Source organism: Physcomitrium patens, chromosome 17 (genome assembly GCF_059467195.1).
Source record: "Physcomitrium patens ecotype Gransden chromosome 17, ASM5946719v1, whole genome shotgun sequence".
In the NCBI taxonomy this organism is placed as follows: Eukaryota; Viridiplantae; Streptophyta; class Bryopsida; order Funariales; family Funariaceae; genus Physcomitrium; species Physcomitrium patens.
The window spans coordinates 15,523,852-15,548,291 of record NC_143426.1 but is presented as its reverse complement, the minus strand read 5'-3'; the positions used below and the strand labels follow the sequence as shown (position 1 = coordinate 15,548,291).

The 24,440-nt window shown below is 32.5% G+C and overlaps 2 protein-coding genes across 5 annotated transcripts; one reads left to right on the top strand and one right to left on the bottom strand.

The window, feature by feature from the left end:
• Nucleotides 1-675: 675 nt before the first annotated feature.
• Nucleotides 676-4,544, top strand: LOC112294655 (uncharacterized). Of its 2 annotated transcripts, none has more exons than XM_024545353.3 (6): nucleotides 676-1,223; nucleotides 2,071-2,169; nucleotides 2,329-2,591; nucleotides 2,844-2,961; nucleotides 3,108-3,316; nucleotides 3,589-4,544. In XM_024545353.3, the coding sequence occupies exons 1-6, from the start codon at nucleotides 900-902 to the stop codon at nucleotides 4,064-4,066; spliced, it is 1,491 nt and encodes a 496-aa protein (XP_024401121.1). In that variant the 5' UTR covers nucleotides 676-899; the 3' UTR covers nucleotides 4,067-4,544. The 2 variants fall into 2 exon arrangements, with proteins under 2 accessions (XP_024401121.1, XP_024401122.1); XM_024545354.3 differs by lacking the exon at nucleotides 676-1,223 and adding an exon at nucleotides 1,613-1,877.
• A 13,277-nt stretch (nucleotides 4,545-17,821) lies between these two features.
• LOC112294071 (uncharacterized) lies at nucleotides 17,822-20,847 on the bottom strand. 3 transcript variants are annotated; one of them, XR_016498047.1, is made up of 7 exons: nucleotides 20,411-20,837; nucleotides 20,070-20,191; nucleotides 19,636-19,771; nucleotides 19,357-19,436; nucleotides 18,850-19,090; nucleotides 18,370-18,624; nucleotides 17,822-18,166 (listed from the first exon to the last, which is right to left on the bottom strand). XR_016498047.1 is itself a non-coding variant. In XM_073540395.2 (7 exons), the coding sequence occupies exons 1-6, from the start codon at nucleotides 20,472-20,474 to the stop codon at nucleotides 18,527-18,529; spliced, it is 741 nt and encodes a 246-aa protein (XP_073396496.1). In that variant the 5' UTR covers nucleotides 20,475-20,837; the 3' UTR covers nucleotides 17,822-18,166; nucleotides 18,491-18,526. The 3 variants fall into 3 exon arrangements, 2 of the variants coding, with proteins under 2 accessions (XP_073396496.1, XP_024399972.1); XM_073540395.2 differs by having other exon boundaries at nucleotides 18,491-18,624; XM_024544204.3 differs by lacking the exon at nucleotides 17,822-18,166 and having other exon boundaries at nucleotides 18,343-18,624; nucleotides 20,411-20,847.
• Between the last annotated feature and the right edge of the window lie 3,593 nt (nucleotides 20,848-24,440).

Below are 24,440 nucleotides of genomic sequence, written 5' to 3'. Positions count from 1 at the left end.
GAACATCACATCAAATATATGGTTGTGATAGCCATAATACATAGCATAATAGCTATGACATTATAAAAATATGCATTCAAGCTTCATCAACAATCAAAACATACAACATGCAATAAGATACAATAAAAATGTAATGATGAAGTAAACACACTTAATAGATGCAAAGGATCCTTCATAGATGAAATATTAAGAACTTAATTACAATAGATAAATAAATAATTATATATACATATAGAAAACACCATGAAAAATGTGATGAATATAAAAATCTATTCATTGACAAGTATGAGTTTATGGGGGGAAATGAATATTACACAAAGATGGGAGAAGAATAATGAATTAAGGCCCTTCGAGGGCTTAGTGATGGAAAGATAGGACGACGTGGAGCTTTGTAAGCTTAAGATAAGACACATACACAAGTGGTATGAATGCGCGACGGATGAGAACGAAAAAGATTCATCCATTTCACACAGCGACCCAAACCCATGGGAGACGGACCCAAATCCACGATTCCTAAACCCTCAGCAATTCAGCCCAGATCGATGAAAGCTTATCCACTGCTTCATATAATGGATGAATAAATGCCACCGAATGGAGCATTCATCCGATAGACATCCGTTCAGCAGGGCTCATATAAAACGCCCTTGATGCTTACGAATGGAAGGCCACCTGCGCTGCCTCTTCTCCTCCTCCTCATCCCCGCAATCCTGCAGCAGCTCGCTACTCCCAACCGACCTGGATTAGCCTCTCGCACTCACGAATTTGAGTCGAAATTGGACTTGGATTTCACTTGAATCCTGCTCGAATTGTAAATTGGAGTTGAGAGGAAGTCGAGGGATTGGGCAGAGACGCGACCAGGTTGGGAATTGGTGAGGAGAGTGGGAGCGGAGGCGGCCTCAATGGCCGCCATAGCCAACTTGCCTTCGCTTACGCCGGGAGGTTTAGTGCAGGAGAGTGCCGTCGTCGGAGGGAAGAAGAAGACATGGACGCGGACTGACTTTGCAGTTGCTGCTGCTGCGGCCTCGTCCTTGTCGTCGTCGTTGTCTGCGTCGCTTAAGTGGAGAGGTAGGCGTAATTACGGCAGCGGGAATAGTTCTCTTCAAGGCGACCGCGCGGTTCCGTTCATGATTCAGGAGCTGGCGTGTGTTTGTAACCGCGATCGGAAGCTGTTGCAGTTGGTGTGCAACGCTGCGGACAAGGGCTCTGAAATTTCCGGTTCTCAGGTTTTTGCTCAGATTTCCGGATCCGGTCAATTTTGAGAGAGGAGCGAGCTGTTTGAGAAGGGTTGGACGGAGCTCTTTTCGACAGTCATGAGCATGAATTCGAAGATTTTTTTTTTTTTTTTTTTTTTTTTTTTAAGTCGAAGAATGAATGTTTCTCGGCACTACGTAAAGTGTGTGATGGGCTGTTGCTAGCTGCATTTTGAGAAGACACCTTTTAATTTTCGGGAGAAATTTTAGTGATTCTTGGGTCTTGTTAAATCAGGACATCTCACAATTATACATTTAACTAGGTAGGCGGAGAAGGTACTTTTTCCTTTTGACGGGTGGCAGTGCGAGTGGTAGTGGATATATCGGTAGTGTTCTCGTTGGAACAGTTATTCCGGGTACGCTAGCTGGTGCGGTAGACTATCTGATAGGTTAGGGTCTTAGAGAGGCGGTATGTGACTAAATAACTTCATTGGATGTGGTGTGCAATCTTATCCCACTGTAATATAGACTCTGAATCAGGGGTAGAAGGTTAGGTTCTAGATAATGCGGGTATACACTTTGACTGCTTGCTCATGATTATGAGTTGGAGTTAAACTAACCACAAATGCGTTGTCGTCGCCTGCTATGGCCCATGAGTTTTCCGCAAGTATTTGCGAGGGAAGCCAGGTACATCATTGTGTTGTTAGCAAGCCCTAGTGGGACGCTATGAGCTTCAGGCTCACTCCAACGTGGGTTACGACGTGCTAAGCTACATTCTTGCTCAGCACAACCATGCCGTTCACGGATTATGGCTATTGTCTGGATTAGACCTTGAACCCTTGTACTTCGTACTCAAACCTTCCTGGGGTTTGTAATGCAGGTGCATGGCGAAGCGCAGAGAACAGAGGAGCAACCTTACGGCATTCCCGACAAAGAGGTTCCGAAACGTTGGGACGTAGTTGGGTTAGGCCAAGCCATGGTACTTATTACATTAACTCTCTGACTTCCGGTTTTTCTGGTCTCTCACGTTCGCAGTGATCGACTTTGCGCACTTTACATTGTGTTGCATGCTGAACATGAACATATGAACCGGTCGCTATGTAAACCCGATTCAAGATTCCTTGTGTGGTTTATGCAGGTGGACTTCTCAGGGACTGTAGGAGATGATTTCCTGGAAGAATTAGGGTTAGTCAAAGGCACTCGAAAGGTAGTTGGCCATGAAGAAAGAGGGAAAGTGCTGCGCGCTCTTGATGGCCGCCATTACAAGCTCTCTGCAGGAGGATCCCTTTCCAACACTCTGGTTGCATTGGCCAGGTTGGGTTTCGGTAGCAGTCAGAATTCTGCCCAAAACGTCGCGATGACCGGCAGTGTTGGCAGTGATGCTCTGGGCGACTTTTACAGGTAATAACGCTTTGCACGCGTCTTGTTTCATTGTAATGTAATTGCGTACTCCGGTATCCGCTGGCGGGTTGATTATGAGCTCGCTTTTCCTGAAGAATTACGCCGTTGCTTATTTGTTATCCACTCGTCTTGAATCTGTTGTAGTTGTGATTGTAATTTTAGTCTGATTGTTGGGGTATCAGTAGTCGCGTATTGTAGATGCTATCGACGAATGCCGGAGCTAACGTGTGTGTTCTTGTTTTGCTCATTCAGAACGAAGTTGTTGCGGGCAAATGTGCATTTTTTGTCTCAGCCTGTTGTAGAAGGCACAACAGGCACTGTTATTGTGCTGACCACGCCCGATGCGCAGCGGACTATGCTTTCTTACCAGGTTAGAATCGTTCGACCCTGTTTTTTCACTGTGCATAGAGAGTTAATCATGTTGTCCCGATTTCTTGTTTCCTATCTGTGCCCTGTTAGTGTACATCAATTTGAATCACCGAATGAAGATATCAACACGTGTGTTTCTTTGAGCAGGGGATGTCCTCTATTGTAAATTTTGATTCAGCTCTTGCGAATGCCATTTCAAAATCCCGAGTGTTGGTAGTTGAAGGGTACTTGTGGGAAATCAATCAGACCATCGAGGCTATTGCTCAGGCCTGTGAAGCTGCGCGTCAACAAGGAGTATTAGTAGCATTAACTGCTAGTGACGTCTCCTGTGTAACTCGTCACCGACAGCAATTTTGGTGAGTAACAAACCCTACACCTCAATCTTTCAGGCCTGTGTACATGCGACAAGACAACGTTGTGTAAGCGTTTGGAGATAGTCACGGTTTTCAGCATCGTCGTGATTATTTGTGAAGTCCTGTCCGAATGTTACTTTATATTGAGCTTTTAGAGAAATGCTGGTGTAATCTGCTTCAATCCGTAGGGTCATTTTGCTAGCACTACGTCTGCATGCCTTTCGTGTGATTATTAGAACGCTTACTTACTTTTATGGCTGGTATATTTGTTGCAGGGATGTTATGTGCCAGAGCACGGATATATTGTTTGCTAACGCTGACGAGGCTCGAGCTCTCTGTGCTTTTGGGGACGATTCCACTCCGGAACAAGCTACCAAGCATCTTAATCAGTTCTGTCCACTAGTTTCTGTCACTGATGGACCCCGTGGTTCGTATATTGGGTTGAGGGGAGAAGTGGTTTTTATTCCACCCGCACCGTGTGTCCCAGTAGACACTTGTGGTGCTGGAGATGCTTATGCTGCAGGTGTGCTGTATGGATTGCTTCGAGGAGTTCCTGATGTGAAGGGGATGGGTGATCTGGCAGCTCGTGTTGCTGCTGTTGTGGTGGGTCAGCAGGGAACACGACTGAAAGAAGAAGCTGCTCTGGAACTTGCCGAATCTGTGAACAGCCTTTCGGATCTTTTAGATAATCGGATTATGGAGCTTATGGGAATGAAAGACGAAGTGGTCAGTGAAAGAATTTCGAGCGTATGAGTGGAAGTTCAATAAGGCGATGTATCTGTCTGAAGACATACTGCTGCGGCCCTCACCGCCACGTCTTTAACACTATTGCACTCCTGACTTTCCGAATTCTGGTGCAGATTAGTTTGGGATGTGTGTCAACCTTGAGAGCAGCTAGACTGAAAAATTACTGGAATGTGGATATCTGAGCCTCAAGATCTTGGTGGAAATTACCGCCAAAGTGGAGGCATCACAGTCCAAGTCCATTCAAATTGTGGAGCTTTAAGAGAGGAGACGTAGGGGGGAATTGAACTTCACCTGTTGGCTATGGCTCTGGGCTTCGATGACGGGCGGCGATGCGCTTGAAAGTTCACATTAAGATAGAACTTAAATCACATTCTTTCTACATCCATTTATGAATCCTCGGGGTCACCAAGACACGCACTGATATGTGTGCTGTGGTCTACAATCACAATGCTCATCTATATAAATTCCATGTCTTTGAACCGGACCCTGCCTGATCTCATCTCTCTGTGTAAATCCTACTGCTCATGCACATGACACTGTAATGTCTGTAGTTGATGTCTAATGTGGCTTCTCCAACAGCCGCAACCCGCTTTCAAGCCGCACATATCAATCACCATTGGCATCCAATTTATAGTAAAATTCTGATGACATTTTTCTCTAGTAATTCTCCCTAAATTCCTAAGTAATGTCTACACCGACATCAGACTGGCGAAAGTAAATAGGCTACAAATCTTGCTCTAGACGCCGTCAGTAAAGCGTTTAATTACCTGTGGCTCATCTGGGTTGATAACTTACCCTTAATCAGAGTCACGATCTCCTCCACGCGTCACTTTTGTCTTGAGGCTTCTCTGTCACAACCACTTCCACGTAGCATGACAGTACAGTTAGCAAATAGAAATATCCCTTGCGTGATCATTTGCACATAATAGCAATGTTTGCCACCTCAACGGAGTCTAATCACACTCCAAAAGCAAAGCCCATTATAACATATCAGGTCGAAATTGTCAGAAAGTCGATGGAAATTCCTGATCTCTCACTAACCTCATCATGTAGAGCATGCCTTGAGCTGCATTAAAACAGCTAGTTTTGGGTCTACGATGCGTGCAACAGAAGCCAGATCTTGTGACCACATGGGAAACTTCGATCTTCATGTGCAAGTACTTTGCATTTATTAGCTTTGCTGGAGGAAAGTGGGATGATGTTTCTTGCTTTAGTATGACCATGTGCAACTATGTGCATTTTTTCAGATATTGCAAAAAGTTTTAAAAGCATGATAAAGAGAATAGGTTCACAACCTTCTACTTACAACATGCAATCCACATCTTTTGTTAATGCTAAAAAAAAAAACTTTAATAATATTCTAATTTTAGATATGCAAATTAGAATATTTTAATTTAAATTATTGTAGAAAAAATTATTTAATTAAAAAAACTTCAATGTCTTAAATTTTGTATCAAAATGATAAATTAGAGTATAAAATTATATAAATAAATAAATAAATAAATAAGTATATAAATATATATATCAAAACATGAATCACAAAACATCCAAAGAATCAATACTCTCTTGTCTCACTAAAAAAGAGTAAATATTCACTCAAAGATAGTTGTAATATTAAAATTGAAATGACTATTGCTAAAGACAAAAAGACTAGAGACTCTTGAAACAAGGCTAAAAGTAAAAAAATAAATTGACAAGAATTAAGAAGCCTCTGTATATAATATCTAACTTAGTAGCTATGTGACAACATTCTCTAAATCATCTAATATATGTTCAACATACAAAATATGTATTTAATTTAGAAGGCAAGTTTTCAACATATGTAGCATGTGCCAAACTTCTTGACAAAGTTTTTAACCTAATTATTACCTACATATAGTTGTAAAGTCAAATTTGTATCTATAAAGCTTCTAAAAAGCTTCTCTACAAGATATTATCAAATTAATTACTTTTATTTACGTCTATCTAATTCTTCTTATCTTAGTAATAACTAGTATTGATATACATGTCCATGACATTACTCTCTTTCTTATGAACAAGTTCTATAAGAAGCAATAATCATATCTTAAGAAAGTCTACAATTTGACGAATTGTATTTGCTACATATTTTGATCTTTTTTCTCTTCAAAGGTAGTTGAGAGGTCCTTTCAATTATTGATGGTATCCCATACAAGGGCAATAAGACCATTGTGTTATTTGATCATTATTAAATCTTTTATACTTCTTTCAAATAAAATATTTAAAACACTTTAATGAATGGTTCTTATCTCCAATAATATCACCAAATATTATAAGTCTCTTCCAAGATTGTGATATCAAAGATAATACTAAATATGATATCAAATAATTATACCTTTTTTTTTAACATAAAATTAAGGTTGTTCCTTGCAATAGACATTTGTGTTGATCTTTTTTTGTTCTTGAGCTTCATTTAATTTTTCCTTTATTATTGCAAAGAACTTTGATAAATAACTTTTAAATCATTTTTTTATTGAATTATCAACTATCACTTGTAGATTTTCTTCAAATTATATAAAATGCTTCAAAGTATAAATCCCTTTTATTTCTCAATATCAAAGTTACTTCAAAACAATTATGACTTTTCAAAGCTCTTATAAACTCATTGCAAATTCAAATTACTCAAAAAAAATGTCCATTTTTTTTTTTTTTTTTTTTTTTTTTTTTTGCTTTCAAATTCTAATCTTAAATCAATAAAAAAAAAATCCAATTTTTTTTGTAATGATGCAATTTTATGCCTTAAGCTCTAATTAAAATCTAAGTTTATAATTTGTCCTCTTTAGGTATCAACATCTAATTTTTCTAAGTAGTTTTTGCTAAAAGCTATTATTCACTTCTACTTTAAAATCATCATGATAGTAATTTTGCTATCCTATCTTGTTTTATCTTGTTTATGGTTCTATAATATAAATTGAAGTCTATTTTGCAAAAAATGAGTATCAATATTTATTAATTTAAGAAAAAAACATCAAAAATATCCTTAAAATCTGTTGAAATATCAAGAATACTCATGTATTCTTGATAATAGTACATATATCCTTCATTTTTGTAATAATATCAAATCTATCCTTTAACTTGATAAGGTATCACAATAATTCATTTTTTGGTAAAATTAGAGCTCAACTTATATGCCACAAAGAAATTAGTGGACCTTCTTCAGCACAATATGCCTTATTGTGCAATATAGACTATGAAACAGCCATTTTCAGCAAATGAGAGAATTCACACAAGTAGTAGTCAAACTTAGTTGCAACTTGATTTGGAGTACATTCAAACACTAAAACCATAGCTCCAAGTAAAAATCACTTCTTGTAGAACTTTCAAAATCCTATTAGTGCAGTTTAAAGACTGATTTGTGAGTGAGGATAATTAAAAAGAATATCAAATATATGGTTTGCACCTTGTTGTAATCAAGTACATCTTCATTTTTTCTCTTTGCTTATAAAATTTTCTTTTCTTGGCCTTCTCACAACTTGTCTATTTTGACCAATATCAAGTTGCAATTACTCCGTATTTTGATAATTTGATATGTCTTTTTCCATTTCTAAAAGTTGAAGAAGTTTTCATTATTTTCCATTGTACAAAATACAAGTTTTTTTTTTTTTTTTTTTTTTTTTTTTAATAGTGCTTCTTTTTTCATGGTTCCTAATAGGTATGACTCTCAGACCCAACAATGGAGCATGGTGAAGTTAGTGAGTGTGCTTATGGAATTTGCATTTGGTTGCCTTGCTCCAACACTTCACAATATTCCTCTATTTACTAAGTAATAGATGATGGCGATTTTTTGGTAGACAATTTTAGAAAGAAGAGACTAATTTGGAAAGGAAATATAGAACTTAAAATGATAGATGCAAGTTTGTGGTTATTGAGGTAAATTTCAGTTCAATACACCAAAAGCTTATTATTTTGCAAAGTATTCTTATATTACAAGGAGTGATGATGTGATGAATGAAGGTGCAATGTTGTAGTTGTCCTATAAAGAGCTTCCAAAAAGAGAATTTATGTTCTGCTATGTGAGCTAAAATAAACCTCCATAAGTTGGAAGTTTATTCTAATTCATAATAAATGAATTAACTAAGTAATTCTTAAAAGTTGTAGCTATTATTCAAATCTTCATTAAATCACTCTATATTATTTTTAAATCTCCCAAGTAATCAAGTAAAACCTCTACTAACTTCACACTTATAATAATAAATCACTTGAAATATTTCATGCATTGAGAATTCCTTCTTGTATTATTTATTTATATTATTATTATCATTATTATAATTAAAGTTCATCTATTAACAAAAAATCATCCTTAAATAATAATTCATCCTTGAATAACTTTTCATCTATAAAAAATCATCTTTGATTAAACTTTATTCAAATATATTCATCCAAAATCCTAACACCATCAAATCCTAATTAATTGCCTTCTTAACCTAAATTCTTTCTATGAACCTCATATTCACCTTGCAATCTTAAACTGGTAATAAAAGCTGAAGAAGAACCTTTGCATCCACAGAGCACTCCTTCCACCCCAACAAATCAACACCTTCGTTGTACACTCACAAAATCAGAATGTAAGCCAAGATTTGAGATTAATAGGTTTGATGGTGGGACAATAACAAGTGTGATACCTCATCCTTGGTAGCTAAGTATGCAGTCTTGTCACTTCTACAATCGACGTTTGATTTGCATTGACGCCTTCACCAGAAATCCAATGTGGTAGAAACTTTGCAATGTCCACTCCAAGATCGTCACTGCCAACCCTCCTTCTATTGTGCTGCCAGTTTTTTGAGCGCGGAAGCCTTGTCAAGTGACAAACATGACAATTAAATTGGTCTGCAACAGCCGACACATGCCTTCCGGGAACAACTATCTATCCTAATTGGCGGCTCGCTCTGTATCAGTTCCCACCTAATTCACAATTGGAGCATACACCAGATCTCTCCCCTCACAGTAAATTGGCCCCTTGCGGAATTCTTGCTATCGGCCTTGCATACAAGCCAAAACAATAGTACAAAAAGAAAAAAACTACTCTAGCAGCAATCCACCGCCTGTTCTAACTCAAGCAAATCAACATTCTCTATTGAGTTCAATCAAGGTCTACTTCTCTCGAGGGAATCGCACTTCTGTAGTACTCCGTCTCTATAGTTGTCTTCCACCCCCTTTGTTGACAAGTTTGCATTGGAGCGAGAGACCAGAGTTCCACGAAATAAGTGTTGTAGCCGGCCTCAATGGATTTTCTTCACAGTATCCAGATGGCCAACCACCGGATTAGTCCAACACTTGCTTGCTTTTGATCACGCGATTGACAGCAAAACCCCACTGCCGTCGACTCCAACCCCAAAACTAAATAATAATTAGCAAGAACTCCCAATCATGAGAAAGAAAGCTGCCACAGCGTAACGAACTGATCTGCACAGCTCCTAATCTGACCTGCAACTTGCCGACCCAGATGAGAAGGATTCAAACCGAACATAGCTATAGACTAGAACGGCCGATAGACCAATAGTCAAAAAATCAATATTAGCTAATTTTTGGTACAAACACCGATCCACACCTATATTGCAACCAGAAGTCAACGAAGAAGGCGTGATTTATTGAAAATCTAGACTATGTTCTTTTGCAACACACAACGTAGCTCAGACGCGCTCGTTGGGCAAAATAGGGCAATATTGCATCGTCGCACTTTGCAACGTGAATATCGCAGAATCCGGTTGTCGCACCACGGAACTAGTGAGCATTTCACTCAAACAATAATTGACGTGGAAAAAAAAAAAAACGGCACCAAGGACTTCAGTTGCCGCACTACCAGTGCAGCAACACCAAATCTCAAGCAAGAACGGACAACCAACACACTGCACTAGCCACCAATGCTAGGGAATAACCGTGGATCTTGATGCCAGCCTTGAGCACGAGTTCAACAATACTGCAACCGTGATCGTACCAAGAATAATTCCAATTCAGCGACAACCACTGCCGAACTGGAAGTAACTGCAACAACACCTTGGAAAAAAACAAGGCAACCTAGCCGCAACGCAGCAGCCTGGGGAGCTTTGAAAATCAAAAAATAAAAAACAAGAAAAAAGGAGAGATGTTGCTTCCCACACACACAGTAGCAGATCAAAGGCTGATAACAACGTCCTCCACAAAGTACCACTGCAATTGCATACACCAGCCACAAGCCACAACACTTAGCAGCCACAGACATGAGGGAGCCACCAAAAATTTTGGAGCTTTCCAACTTGTATACAAAAAAACTAGAAAGAAATTAGAGGCCTAGCCTAATCCAAAACTACCTCAGATCCGAGCTGCCTCCTCTTATAAAACTAATTCTACAACTATCATTTTAATCTCTATTTGTTTAAAAATTTCTATACTACTCAAATTTATAATGCTCAAGCTAGTGGCATTTGTTTAATATCCATTCACAACCTCTTTGACAAAAGTCGATAATCTCCAAATGAATCTTGCAAGTAACATTGAAATGCTTGTAATCACTTTGTAGAAATGGAAAATAAGTGGTTCAAATATAACCTTGAAAATTGGTGCGTATGTGATTGTGCTATTTGATTTTACCTTGACATATCTATTTGCATCAAATATATTGATGATATTGCCAATGAAGGGCTTGTATCATATATATATATATATATATATATATATTTTAAATAGGTTCTTAGATAATATGAATAAATAGAAAAAAATAAAAATAAATTAATTTGATAATATCTTATAGATAAGCTTCTTGGAGGCTTTATAGATATAATTTCACATTTTTATATATATAGGTATTACAAATATATATTTATTATAATTTTTATTTAGATAATATGAATAAGTAGAAATAAATAAAAATAGATTAATTTCATAATATCTTCTAGAAAAGCTTCTTAAAAGCTTTATAGATGCTACTTTGACTTTACATATATTTATAATTTATTGGTAGTTTAAAAATTAGTCAATAAGATAACCACATGCTACATGTGTTGGTAGCTTATAGAAAACTTGCCTTATAAATTAATATATGTATTGTGCATAGTCAACACATTTTGGAGGTCCTATAGAATGTCGCTATATAGCTCCTATATAAATAATATATACAAACTCAAGAATGAAGTCTTCTATACTCTTGCCAATTCTTTTTTTTGCTTCTAGTCTAGTTTCAAGAGTCTCTAGTTTTCTTGTCTTTTGGCAATAGACATTCCAATTTCTTTTTAATATATATACTTTTTTATTTTTATTTTGTCATACTTCTTTGAAAAAGTCTCACTTGTTTATTTGCTTTCATTGAGTTCTTGTCCTTGACAATAGGTGATTTGTAGAATAAATATTTAGCCAACAAGCTAGCCATGTGTCATACATATTGGTAGCTTGTGGTACAAACTAACTATATAGTGTATATATAAAAAAACTTATTTTGTAAATCAAGATAGATGTCTTGCAAATTGGACATGTATTAGAGGTCCTGTAAAATGTTGCTACATAGTTCTTAGTTAGATAGTATATATGGAGGCAAGAATAAAGTCTTATTCAATCTTGTCCACTACTTTCTTACTTCTAGTCTAATTTTAAAGGATCTTTAGTATTTTTAATATTTGATATAGCCATTCTAATTTCTTCTTAAATATATATAATTTTTTATGATAATTTTTTCATCTTTTTATGATACTTATTTTACTTATTTATATATGTTCTTTAAATTCTTGTCCTTTATATGTTGACCACGGATTCAAATTTCTTGGTCATCATCATATTATGATAAGTTAGTGTAGAATTCTTAGCTAAAATGATTGAATGTATGGCCTTCTTTGGTTTCAAATTCCTCCATTGATTTTACTTTTTGCTACACTAATATTTGAGAAGAAACAAATCCACATAATTGCAACCATGAAGATTTATTACAATAGGTTTGTCTTTTAAACAAATGAAGTCCATAATTTTGGAGTCCAAAAATTAGGCACGACAAGTAGAAGAATAATTCACAAAGATAAGTCATAAGTTAAATCTACAAACTATGCAAACTTGATTAGTAGTTATAAATATTATGTATTGCACATAGATCTCTAAAAAATCTAATTAAAAAAATTACTCTAGTCCTTTGCTATATACAAATTAGAACCAGGAGTAATTTAATTACTACTTGCATAAATTCTTTTATTTGCCAAAAATGGCCACTTTATAGTCTATGCCACACAAGAAAGTGTACTATGCCAAAAAAGGCTTACTAATTTCTTTGAGACACATAGGCTAGGCTATAATTTCACTTGAAAAAGAATTGTTGTAATATCTTATGAAATTAAAGGATAGATTTGTTATTTTCACAAAAATGAAGGATATATTTGCTATTATCAAGAATACAAGAATATTCTTGATACTTCAATATATTTCAAGAATATATATGATATTTTTCTTAATTTAACTACCTCTATGACTATTATTTGTATTTTCAAGGTAATTTTTTACATAATTTTGAAATAAAAACCTCTTTTTTTTAATTTTATAATTTTTCACTTTTATATATTAGTACTATTTCAATATGACACTGCCATTGGATTATTAATTTTTACAAAGTTAAAAGTATCAAATTGTAAATGATAATCATAATTAACATAGAAAAATAATTGTTGAATGTAAGTATGTACCATGTTATTATAGGTAAATTCTATCAATCAAAAATGAGTTGTCTAATCACCTTTATGGTAGTTGATAGTATATCTTAAATATTACTCTAAAACTTATTTCACTTGTTTTGTTTGTCCATGAATTTGTAGATAAAAAATCAAAAATAGTTTTATATTGATTTTTAATATTTAAAAAAAACTTCTCCAAAATATTAATACAAATTGAATCTTTTCTATTTAATATAATACTCTTTAATAATCTATGATATGAATAAAAAATTATGAAAGAAAATCTATTTATTTTAATATTATAAACAAAAAAAATCTCATGAAATAATAAATTGAGCTTGATTAAGAAAGTTTGAATCAACAAATAACATTGATTTTATTATTCAAAGATAAAATTGCTTTGTCTTTAGAAGAATTTTTTTGTTTTTGATTAAAAATTGTATGTTCTTTTTTATGCAAGATGAAAATGTCTAAAAAGAATATATAAAAAATATTATTTTATTGACCATTAAGTGATATTAAATTCAAATTTTTACAAAGACATATTCTAACATACTTAGTAATGACCTAAAATATGTGCTAATTGAAAATATACAATAATCTTATGATTTGTATAAATAATAATTGGATTAGAAATATCTTTTAGATAATGGTTGCATTCTTGATAGAAATCAATAATTGCAAGTTTTTTCTCATGGATCTTATAATTGATCTTGAATATTAAAAAATTTCTCAATTAAAAGGTTGTTAGATGAATTTCGTCATCTACTTCTATTTATGACAATATTGCATCCAATGCAAAGTCCAAAGCATTTTTTTTCCATACAAGATGTCTTAGAAAAATTGATGCAATACAATATTGAGGCTTTTGTAAAAATTATCTTTAAAGCTTCAAACATAGTTTGAGTTGCTTTATTCTACTTAAGTTTGTCTTTACAAGTTAAATGTGTAAGTGGGACTCCAACTTGTAAAAAGTTGGTGACAAAAATCTAATATTAATTAATAAATCTCAGAAAATATTAAACATCTTTTTCTATTCTTAAAATCTTCCAATCTATAATAGTTTAAACTTTCTTAGAATCCATCATAAGACCTTCATTTGAAGTGATGTATCCTAAAAAGTCAACTTAAGTTGTGTGAAATATATACTATTTTATATTGGTATATAGTCTTATATTTTTAAATTTTGGTAATACATGATATACATAAAAGTCATACTCTTCAATGTTCTTAGAGTAAATTAAAATGTTTTCTATATAATAAACAACAAAATTATCTAAAACTCTCAAAAAAATTATTCATTACATATTAGAAAGCAACAAATATACTTTTTAGTCCAAAAGATATGACATTATATTCGAAATATCTATATTTGGTAAAAAATGTAATCTTCCAATTCATCTACTTCTTTTATGTATACCAAATTTTATATTCATTGTAAATCTATTTTTTTATGAATCTTTACTTGATTTAATTGATTATGAAGTTTTAATAGCAAAGATAGAAGATAATTATTCTTGATAGTAATCTTGTTAATTTTTCAATAATTCACAAAAATTAGTAATAATCTATCTTTTTTCTTTATAAATAAGATAAAAGCTCCTATTAAAAAACTTAAATAGTATATGAAGTTTTCAGCTAAATTTTAATCACTATATTTCTTAAATGCATCTAACTTATTTTGTTATAAGTTATAGATATGAATGGTGGTTGAGCTCTTTCTTAAAGATTAATTAAACAATCATAAGAATGATACTTCAAATGAATACACATATATATATATATATATATATATATATATTTCAAAAACAGCTTAATAATCTTAATATTGGCTCAAAATATTACTTGAAGTATTTTCTTTATTAAAAATGGGCGTGGCATAAATAACAAAAGGTGACATTTATTTTCTACAATACATGAAAATTCTTGCATCTACAAAGAAAAGTTTGGTTGTATTAGAATTTTTACTTATTACTTTATTAATAAGTTAGTTTTTTCTACTAAAGTTATTCTATAATTTTTAATAAAGTCTTCATTTAAAAAACAAGTTGAGGCTCTTAAATCTAATAAAGCAAAGCCTTTGTAATGTTTAGGTCCTAAATAAACATCTATTATAAAACAAGATGAAGGTTTAAAGGAGAGAATAGGACCTTTATTAGGTATAGTATAAGATTCTATTTGCTCGGCCTTTATTATAATTCAACAAACTTGTATTTTGACACTTTGTTTTCTTCAATAATGATTCTTCTTATTTTGTAATTGTATTGCTTTATTAGACATTATTGAGTGGTATGCTTAGATTCTCTATAATATAAGTATAATCCTTCTTGATAATATTAAGTCTTTTCTTGGTCAATTAGAGGTTTAAAACATATTGTATCAATTTACATATATTTTGGTTTTGATAAATAAGTTATTAAAAATAAAAAAAAAAATTCTTCTTTAATCAAAACTTTGATGTTAGCATGTTTTAAAAACTTAATGGTTGCATACAATGGTTTGAATAATAAATTATTCTATTTTTTTTTTTAATATTATCAATAATAAAATCTTTGATATTATCTTTTAATTTATATTAAAATTAATTAATATAAATTTTATTGTTCCAATTCACATCTCTAGTCATATTTTGGAATTTAACAACATAGATAGGAGCAAATTATAATCCTTAACATAAAGATAAGAGTTTTTTCTCCACTATTCTTTTTCAATCATTTTCTTTAAATGTGACTATAAATACTTCTTAGAATGAATTTAGATCATATAAGAATTGCTACTCTTGTTATTTTTTGTGGTGGTGAATTAAGTTGATGCTTTGCAAGCATTAACTCTCTCATTTGCTCTTATATTTTGCTATTGCTTCCTTATCTCAACAAGTCTTATTATAATAAGAAAATATAAAAAAAGATATCTAACATCACTTGGGATTTATAGAAGAAATTACATAAGAAATAAGAAGATTCTAAGAATAATATCAATTCAAAAGTGAATAATCTACAACTTCTAATATACTTGTATCTTATGAAGAAAAACAAATAATCTACTCTTAATTAAGAAAAGACAAAGTTTTGATATTGTAAGTGTATTCTTGTCAATTTGTCAAAGGCATGAATTACAAAACAACCAAATAGTTAATATGCTATTGTATTATAATATTAAAATTGGAATGACTATTATCAAAGAAAAAAAGACTATAGACTCTTGAAACAAGGCTAAATACAAAAAAGACATTAATAAGAGTGAAGAAGGCTTCACTCTTGCCGCAATATATATTATCTCACTAATAAGCTATGTGGTGATGTTCTATAAGTCATTTGACACATGTCTACCTTGCAAAACATGTATCTAATTTGCAAGACAAGTTCCCAACATGTGGTCAATTTATAAAACAAGTGGTCAACATGTACAACACAGTGCCAACTTATTGGCCAAGTTTTCAACCTATCAATTACCTACAAACACTTCTAAAATTAAGATTGCACCTATAAAGCTTCTAAGAAACATCTCTACAAAATATTATTAAATTATCTACTTTTAGTTATTTCTACCTAAGTCTTCTTTGCTTATGAATTATTAGTATTGATATGTATGCTTGTGACAATATATACATATTGTATGACTAATACTTAAAATATAAATTTTAAATAGAAGCAATGATAAATATAATTTGAATATTGTATTTATATTCTTTGAAGGCTTTTTCTATTAATATTATTAAAATTTGAGTGTATGCAATTAAAAAAATATATATATATATATATATTATATACATAAATAATTTGATATATTAAATATACAAGAATGACAAATCATTTTTAAGTAAAATTTGATCTAAAATAGACCAATTGCACATGTATTTATGTTTTTTTTAATTTACAATCTAGCATAAATTAATACATAATTATCATGAATCTATGTCTTTAAATAATATAATATTTATGAATTATAAAAATTAGATATATAGCCCTTGCAAAAATATTAATGTTACATATTTTGAATATAGGTATCAAAACAAAAAAAATAAAAAATAGAGAATAATTTATAAAAATATAAAATAAATAATACTTAAATACTATATTGAAGTAAATAAATCTAAGATGGAATAATTTTCAAAGAATTAATTAACAATTATTATGGTGGTCATCTAACAATAATAACTTTAAAATATAAAAAAATATAAAACATGTTATGAAAATATTATAAATAATTATATAAATCAAGAAATATCAATTTATTTTGAAATTAAAATTTAACCTACAATTGTAATAAATAAAGGCTTTTTGACCATTTGATAGAAATAAGTATTTTACAATAATGTTGAAGTTTTTTTCTACAAGATTTACAATACAAAAGATGTACAATACAAAAAAACTTTAGATATTATTTGTTTTAAATACAATTACTACAAAAAAAATTTAGATATTATTTGTACAAAAGATTTACAATACAAAAGATAATTTTTAGATATTATTTTAATATCTAAAACATTTAATAATATTATAAAGAATACAAAATGATTTAAAAATTTCTTTGCAATTTGAATTTTTTATAAGAAGATATTATATATGAAACATCTAACAAAATTTAAAACTACAATAGATGGTTATTATAAAAGAATAAAATACACAAAAAATTAGAACTTTATTAATATTTATAAAAGACCTAAAGTTAGGATTATTGAAACTCTGAGGAAATTGTATAGAAAAAGATGACTTTTTTTGTATACTCCTATTCAATATTTTGAGAATGCTTAAGATTTGAAAGATGCTGTAATTATTATTCAACCTTTATTATTAATGTTATTTAAATCATACTTGTGGACAAATAGATTGATTAGACTTGCATCCAAGGGTCTCAATTGGGAATTAAGATTAAATTATGTTTACAAAAAGGTGTATCAACATTAATATATTGATTCTAATAGAGAGAAGTTATAAAATTGTTGTAAATAATAGTAATAAGTGAGATGGTTATACTACTAATTGTACTTGGGTTACAAAAAAACATGCAATCATTGCATATTTTTAATTTCACATAAAATGATTGGACGAATTTGTCGATATTTTAAGAGTAGATCTATCATATTTCAGACTCTAAATTCAGAACCTTAGCACATTAAACATCCTTTTCAAAACTGTTATATTTCTCTAAAAGTCAAGTGATTGTCGTTTTCAAGTGCCAGAGACACAATTATCACAAAGAGCACCTTGTATTCTTAAAATGCAGCCTAAAGCTCAACTAGTTCAATAATTTTTTTTTTTTTTTTTTTTTTTTTTTTTTTTTTTAAATTCTTTTTCCAATCTAATGCGATTAGATAAAATTTTTAACTTACAATCTAGCAGACGGAATTTGGTGAGTGCCGGAGCGTAGTTACAATTGCAGCGCTCGAATCAACTTTGAAAACGTTCCACAGCAACATCCTCCTAGACATGCTTCGGCTTGAGGCGCACGTTGCTTCTGTCAGATGCTGAAAATGAAAGAAATTGAACTCTGAGAATATGCTGATGTTGCAGCACCTTGGTCTAAGTCTTAGAACTGGAACAATTCCCTCTAATTCATATGGTCTTCCAGCACGCAGCAATGACTGAGCAGCATTAGCCCACTTTCACTTTCGGTACCACTAAGACCAAGACTGGAAGGTAATGACCACATAAACTGCGTAGCTCCCACCTTCATTAAAGATTTGATACAAACTTGACGTTCCTCGTCAGCTTCAGCAGCTGTGAAGGCTGGTGCAGAGGATATGATACAAAAAGGAGACTAAAACGATAACCTGGATTAGATCCACTACCAATGAAGGTTGCAAACTCCAGAAGCTTTTAGATAACTATATTTCACCGTGCTCGAGAAACGATTTGGACTGAAAAGCCACTTTCCTCTCCACAATTGATGCCAGCACTATATCTGCACCTCCAGATATTGGCTCTGCATTCAACACGGTCCTTCAGCTATTAGTAGTTAATGTTGATGAGAGCTCCTCGAAAACATGAGAAAGGGTCAGCGACGAGAATTAGTTATCAATGTTTCTAAAATAATGGAACAAACAAGAACAATGGATGCTCCTGTGGAAAGTATTGTAATAACAAGGAATGATTAATAACATTGCCGATGCTAAAGTCTGATGTACTACTCTCTCTAACTTGTGACTACCTTGTTTGGAAGGCAGAAGCCCTGCTTCGACTGCTGAGATGGGCAAAACCACGAGCTCTTGAACTGATGTCTTCCCAACTATGCCATCTGAGAGCTTGGATGGCGCTTGAATACTGGATGCAAGATTGACTGGGGTTCCTTTAGTAGAAGAGAAAGCCGAAACAGTTGAAGCAGGAGTGACGATTCCTGTTGACCTATCTTGTTTAGAAGCTGCTTGCAAGTTTTCCATCTGAAGGACAATCTGCAAACAGAACCTAGTTATACAAAACTTGATTCTAAAAGCACATATCAATTTCATAGGAATTTGAATAATTTAGATAATGAGAAAGAAATAAAAAAAACAATCATTATCACTTCTCAGAGCCAACGTGTACGATCAATTTGAGCCACAACGTTAAACAGCTATGTTACATAAATTCGACTACTTCTGCTACTTGCCAACCGGCTGCCAAAGCACACCGGCAGAGAAGCTTTCAGATAATGATGGAGTCTCAAAAGATGACTGACCTGAGTGGGAGAAACCTGCCTAGTAGGTCCAGAAATGGGATGAGTAACTGATGCAAGTTGGTCCAAACTGGGTCTGTGCTCTGGTCCCACATCATCCATCTCAGCAGAAAGTATGTACACCCTAAAAAATCTTGCCCCTCCCAAAAGCACTACTAGGAAGGCAAATACTTAGGTCACCTAAAAAAGGTTGGAGCCAACATCTCATAGTCGCAGCAAACATCGTTTTATGAACATTATTCAGTACTCAATCAAGGCAGAAGAATTCAAAACGTTGCGTACCCTTTCCGGATGATTCTAGAGCACTATCCAGCACTCGGCTAGTCATGGGACCGGGACTCATTATAGAGATGCCTGTCCTCATCTCATGACGAATGGCTTCGAGCTGTGCCATTGTCTCACGCAACTCTTTATGAACCTGTAAGAAGACATTTTACATTCAAGCTCTTGTGCGGGAAGGAAATATTTTCAATGCACACAAAAATAAAAATAAAAATAAAAATCTAGCTTCGTATGCTACCAGGAGATTGACATTCGAAGCTGGAACTCATAATCACAAGGTTTCACGAATACAGCATTCATAGGGTGGGTAAGATAAACTTGGCTAAGCCATGCTGCAGCTGACTTGTTTCTCCAAATTCAAATGTGCCCAAACCGTGCAACAGAAAACGAAACTCAAAATGACCATTCCAGAACCAGTAGGGAGAGCCACGAACTGTATTGATCTCCGATTTGTGCATAATGGGGGCGATGTGACCACGGGCATTTTGGATGTAACCAACAGCTTTCCCTGTCAACCGCCCTGCTGCTCTTCCAATTATAACAATATCCTTAGGCCCTGCATCAATCAACCATTAAGTTTGGCTCACGGCCCGGATTGTAAGGAACAATTCACTAAACCATCAGAAACACCACGACAGCCCGTTTGAAATGCAAACACGTCTAGCTGTAACGTGTTCAATATCCGTAACCTAAAAAACCCACTTTCAAACTCCCACACAAACCGCCATCAAGAAGCAGAGCAAGGGCGAAGAAGGAAAGGAGCACTCCAACCCACCGAACAGCGCTGCACTGGCACCGAGAATGAGCGCTACTTCGCCCCATGAGAACCCAAACACCATGGCTACAGGCACCACCTCAATCAAACGGTCAATGAAACCCTAATCTCAACATCAATCACCGCATACAACACCATCGCCCAGTCTTCAAACCTCTCATCCTCAGCCACAAATCGCGAATTCGCTCTGTGGAAACCTCAGCAATGCCACATCGCACGCTCGTACCCTCGCCTTCGCAATCTGGATGAGGGTTTCAACCTGCCGAGGGATGAAATGCTTGAAGCCGGAGAAGCAAAAGCGGTGGCACGGCATGAATTAGAACACCGGATCATGTCATGCTCACCATCAAATCTTCGATCCCCCAACTCACGAATGTTTGTTTCCGAGTTGGGAATGTCGACTCAGAATCGAAGGGCGATCGGCTCGGTGACCCAATTCGGTGGCTTTATAGGTCCTCCTCCATGAAATCCGGCGAGTTGTCGGTGTGTGTGGGTGGGGCATCTTGAAGTTAGAATAAAACACTTCGAATTATGATTCAGATTTGAATCCGACTTTAATTTCTTGTTAACTCAACCAACTACTGGATTCTGAATTTCATATCTACTTTACAAAAAACTATTCTGTGTTGAGTTGAATTATTTTTTACTCTGAATGACTAAATTTAAGTAATTAAGTATCAATTGTTATGGTATTATATGTAAAGAAAAATTTATGAAAACTAATAAAAAAAAAAAAAAAAAGGAAATATTTTTTATTTGAATGTGTACAAAGTATGTGATTTGAGATCCAAAAAATATATTAAATTAAAATTATTTCTAAAATAAAAAATCATTTGTATTTATTTATTAATAAAAAATAAAATAACTTAAAGTTCATTTGAGTTAAAATGAACAATAAAATGGTGCTAAATTAAATGAATAATTTAGAATCAAAAACAAAAAAAATGATGCTTCACATTGCAAATCTACAACATAGATTACTTGAGGGAAGAATAAAGATTTGTAATTATTAGAGTTGTGTTTCAATAAAATAAATAAATAAATACAATCCAAGCTATGCCTAAGCATCTATAATATATGGGATATATGTAGAATAGATTGATAAGATAATATATGTGTAAAAGTTACTATTTATTAAAAGATATATTAAATCAAAGTTAAAAATTAAAAAATTAAGAATTGATTAGATAAGAATTTTATAGATAGTTATATTTACTTTGTGTGCATAGGCAAGTGTGTTTTTTATAAGTTCAAATCTTTACAGAAGCATATGAGAATACACAAGCTAAGACACAAGTTTTGACATGAACTTTTAGAAGCATCAAAAGAATTGCAAACAATAATAGTTTGTATCTAATAAATAAACTACTAGTGAAACTTTCTTACCTAGATAGAAATAAGTTGTGAGATGTTATTTGTAAAAACCAATCTATGTTTAGTGGATGACAAGATAGTGAAAGTAAAAACAACATATTTACAAAGTATTACTAATATACATATTTACCTTGATAAGAAGTGCTAGGTAGAACATAAATGTAGATAGATTTGATATTATCTTATAGCATAGCTTCTTAGAAGCTTCATAGATGCATATTTGAATTTATACATGTTTATAATTGATTGGTAGGTTAAAAACTTGGCCAACAAATTAGCCATGTATTGTACATGTGGATAATTTGTGGTACAAGCTGATGATATAGTGCATATATATGAAACTTGTCTTGTAAGTTAAGATACATATTAGAAGTCCTATAGGATGTTGCTATAGAGCTCCTAGTTGGATAGTATATATGGAAGTAAGAATGAAGCCTTCTTTACTCTTGTCAATGCCTTTCTAATCCTTTGTCTTCTTTCAAGACTTTTTAGTCTTCTTATCTTTAGTAATAACCATTCTAATTTTATATTATACCATCTTTGAGTGATTCAATAGTCTTTTCGGGTGACATAAGAGTGGATTGATCTTTTAGTTTTCTAAAATTCATGTTCTTGATAGTTTGACAAAAGTGCTAACTTATTGTCTATGCTTGTATTAGAAGTAAGTGAATTCCTCCACTTCTATTGTTGTATATTGAAGGTTGCAAACTACCCACCTTTAAAACTTACTTTTAATTTTTTAAGAATTATTGTTTTTCTTAAAAAGAGTAGACTATTTTTTTTATGAAGAAACTTTTATTTGATATTAAAGATTGTAGATTATCCTCTTTTAATTTGGTTTTTGGAATTTTTTTGAATTGTTTATGAAAGAAAAAATTATAGATGCTATTCTTTGCCAAATTGAGAATAGATTTGCAAGTGTTACAAATCTTCACAAGTTTGTCAATACTTTGAGGGTGAAAATCTCATGTATCTCTAATGTCAATTATAGAGTTAGTATTCTAACATCTATAGAAGAGGTCAACTACAAAGTTCAAAGTCTACACTAAAAAGTTATGTAATTAAAAGAAGCAAGTAGATCAAGCTCACAACTAAATCCAAAAAGTCTTACTATTTCAAATATAAGAGAGGCAAGGATAAGTATGTTGAAGAAGTTTGATTAAACAAGATCAAAATTTTGAGGATTTTTACAATAATTTAAGCTCTATCTAAGATTGCATCCTTCTCAATAATTAGATGGATATACTTAAATTTGATTCATAAGTGCACTTTTTTTTGGAAGTGCTCTCTCTTGGTTTGAATCTTTGATGGAAAATGGTTAATGTCTTTTCTATAATCTTAATTTATCCTTAAAAGTGTCCATAGCCATTTTAAAGAAAGTGATTGAAAAAAGGTAGTAGAGACCAAACTTATAATTTTACAACAAGGATCACATTTAGCTACTAAATATATTATAAAATTTCAAAATCTTGCTTGCTATGTAGATTGGAATGACAAAGCCCTTATCAATAAATTTTGATATGAATTAAAAGATAACATTGAAGCTTTGTTGTAGACAATATAAAGAGTAGGTTCATTAAAAGAATTTATTCTTCAAGCCAATGCATGAGACAATTGATTCTTTAAAAGATGCTAAGAATAAAGATTTGGCTAAAGAAGTACAAATTAAGCCATAGTGATAGCCTCTTAGTTCACAAAAGCTTATTTATTAGGACCAAAATTTATACATATTAATACAATATTTTTCAAACCTCTTACTAAGCAAGAAAAAATTTAATGTCATTAAAAAGGTTTATGATTATATTATAGAGAACCTAAGCACATTACTCAATATTATCTAAAAAAGCAATGTAACCACAAAATAAGGAGCACAATTGCCAAACAAGATAATGTATCAAAAAATAAGTTTCTTCAAGTACAATAAAAATTATATTATTGGAATCTTGCATAACATCTAGTAAAGGACCTATTCACTTTTGAGATCTTTCACCTTGTTTTATAATAGAAGCTTATTTAGGACCAAAAATTTACAAAGTCTTTGCTTTGTTAGATTTAGGAATCTTAGCCTATTTTATAGACAAAGTCTTTGTTGAAAAATAAGAAACATCTTTAATGAAGAAAAATAAACTTGTATATGTAGAAATCATAGATGGTTATTTATTATCTTCTAGAAATGTTATCCATGAAATTATTCCTTTGGATGTAGCAGTTAAAGATTATAATAGCTTAGTAATATCCAATGTCATTGGATTTCCATCCAACCTAATTATTATAAGATTATTGTGCCTAATGAAATATAATCCTTAAATAAATTAAACTTCTTGTGACCATGATTTTTTTTATAGTTTAATTTAAGATCATGCTAGTCAAGTAGAAACCCTATAAGTCGAATACAACCAAACCTTTATTGATAACTATAAAAGCTTTCATGCATGCAATAAAAAAATGGTCAATTTTTGCAATCTATGCTATACCTATTTTTGATAGAGAAAAGACTTCAAATATAATTCTAAGCCAATATTAAGGATATCACAATATTTTTAAGAAAAAAAATATAAATAATCTTCTAAAATATTTTTTCTATGACTGTTCTATTGATCTTTAAGATAGAGCTCAACCACCATTCAGACCACTCTATTTTTTATTGCAAAATAAG

Bases quoted from the DNA above. Each gene is read 5' to 3' on its own strand.
- LOC112294071 (XM_024544204.3), bottom strand. From the start codon at position 20,474: ATGGTGTTTGGGTTCTCATGGGGCGAAGTAGCGCTCATTCTCGGTGCC. The intron at 20,192-20,410 runs GTGGGTTGGAGT...TGATTGATGCAG, and splicing joins TGCCAGTGCAGCGCTGTTCG to GGCCTAAGGATATTGTTATA. The intron at 19,437-19,635 runs GTACGCAACGTT...ATGTGGGACCAG, and splicing joins TCTAGAATCATCCGGAAAGG to AGCACAGACCCAGTTTGGAC.
- LOC112294655 (XM_024545353.3), top strand. From the start codon at position 900: ATGGCCGCCATAGCCAACTTGCCTTCGCTTACGCCGGGAGGTTTAGTG. The intron at 2,170-2,328 runs GTACTTATTACA...TGGTTTATGCAG, and splicing joins TTGGGTTAGGCCAAGCCATG to GTGGACTTCTCAGGGACTGT. The intron at 2,962-3,107 runs GTTAGAATCGTT...TTCTTTGAGCAG, and splicing joins GGACTATGCTTTCTTACCAG to GGGATGTCCTCTATTGTAAA.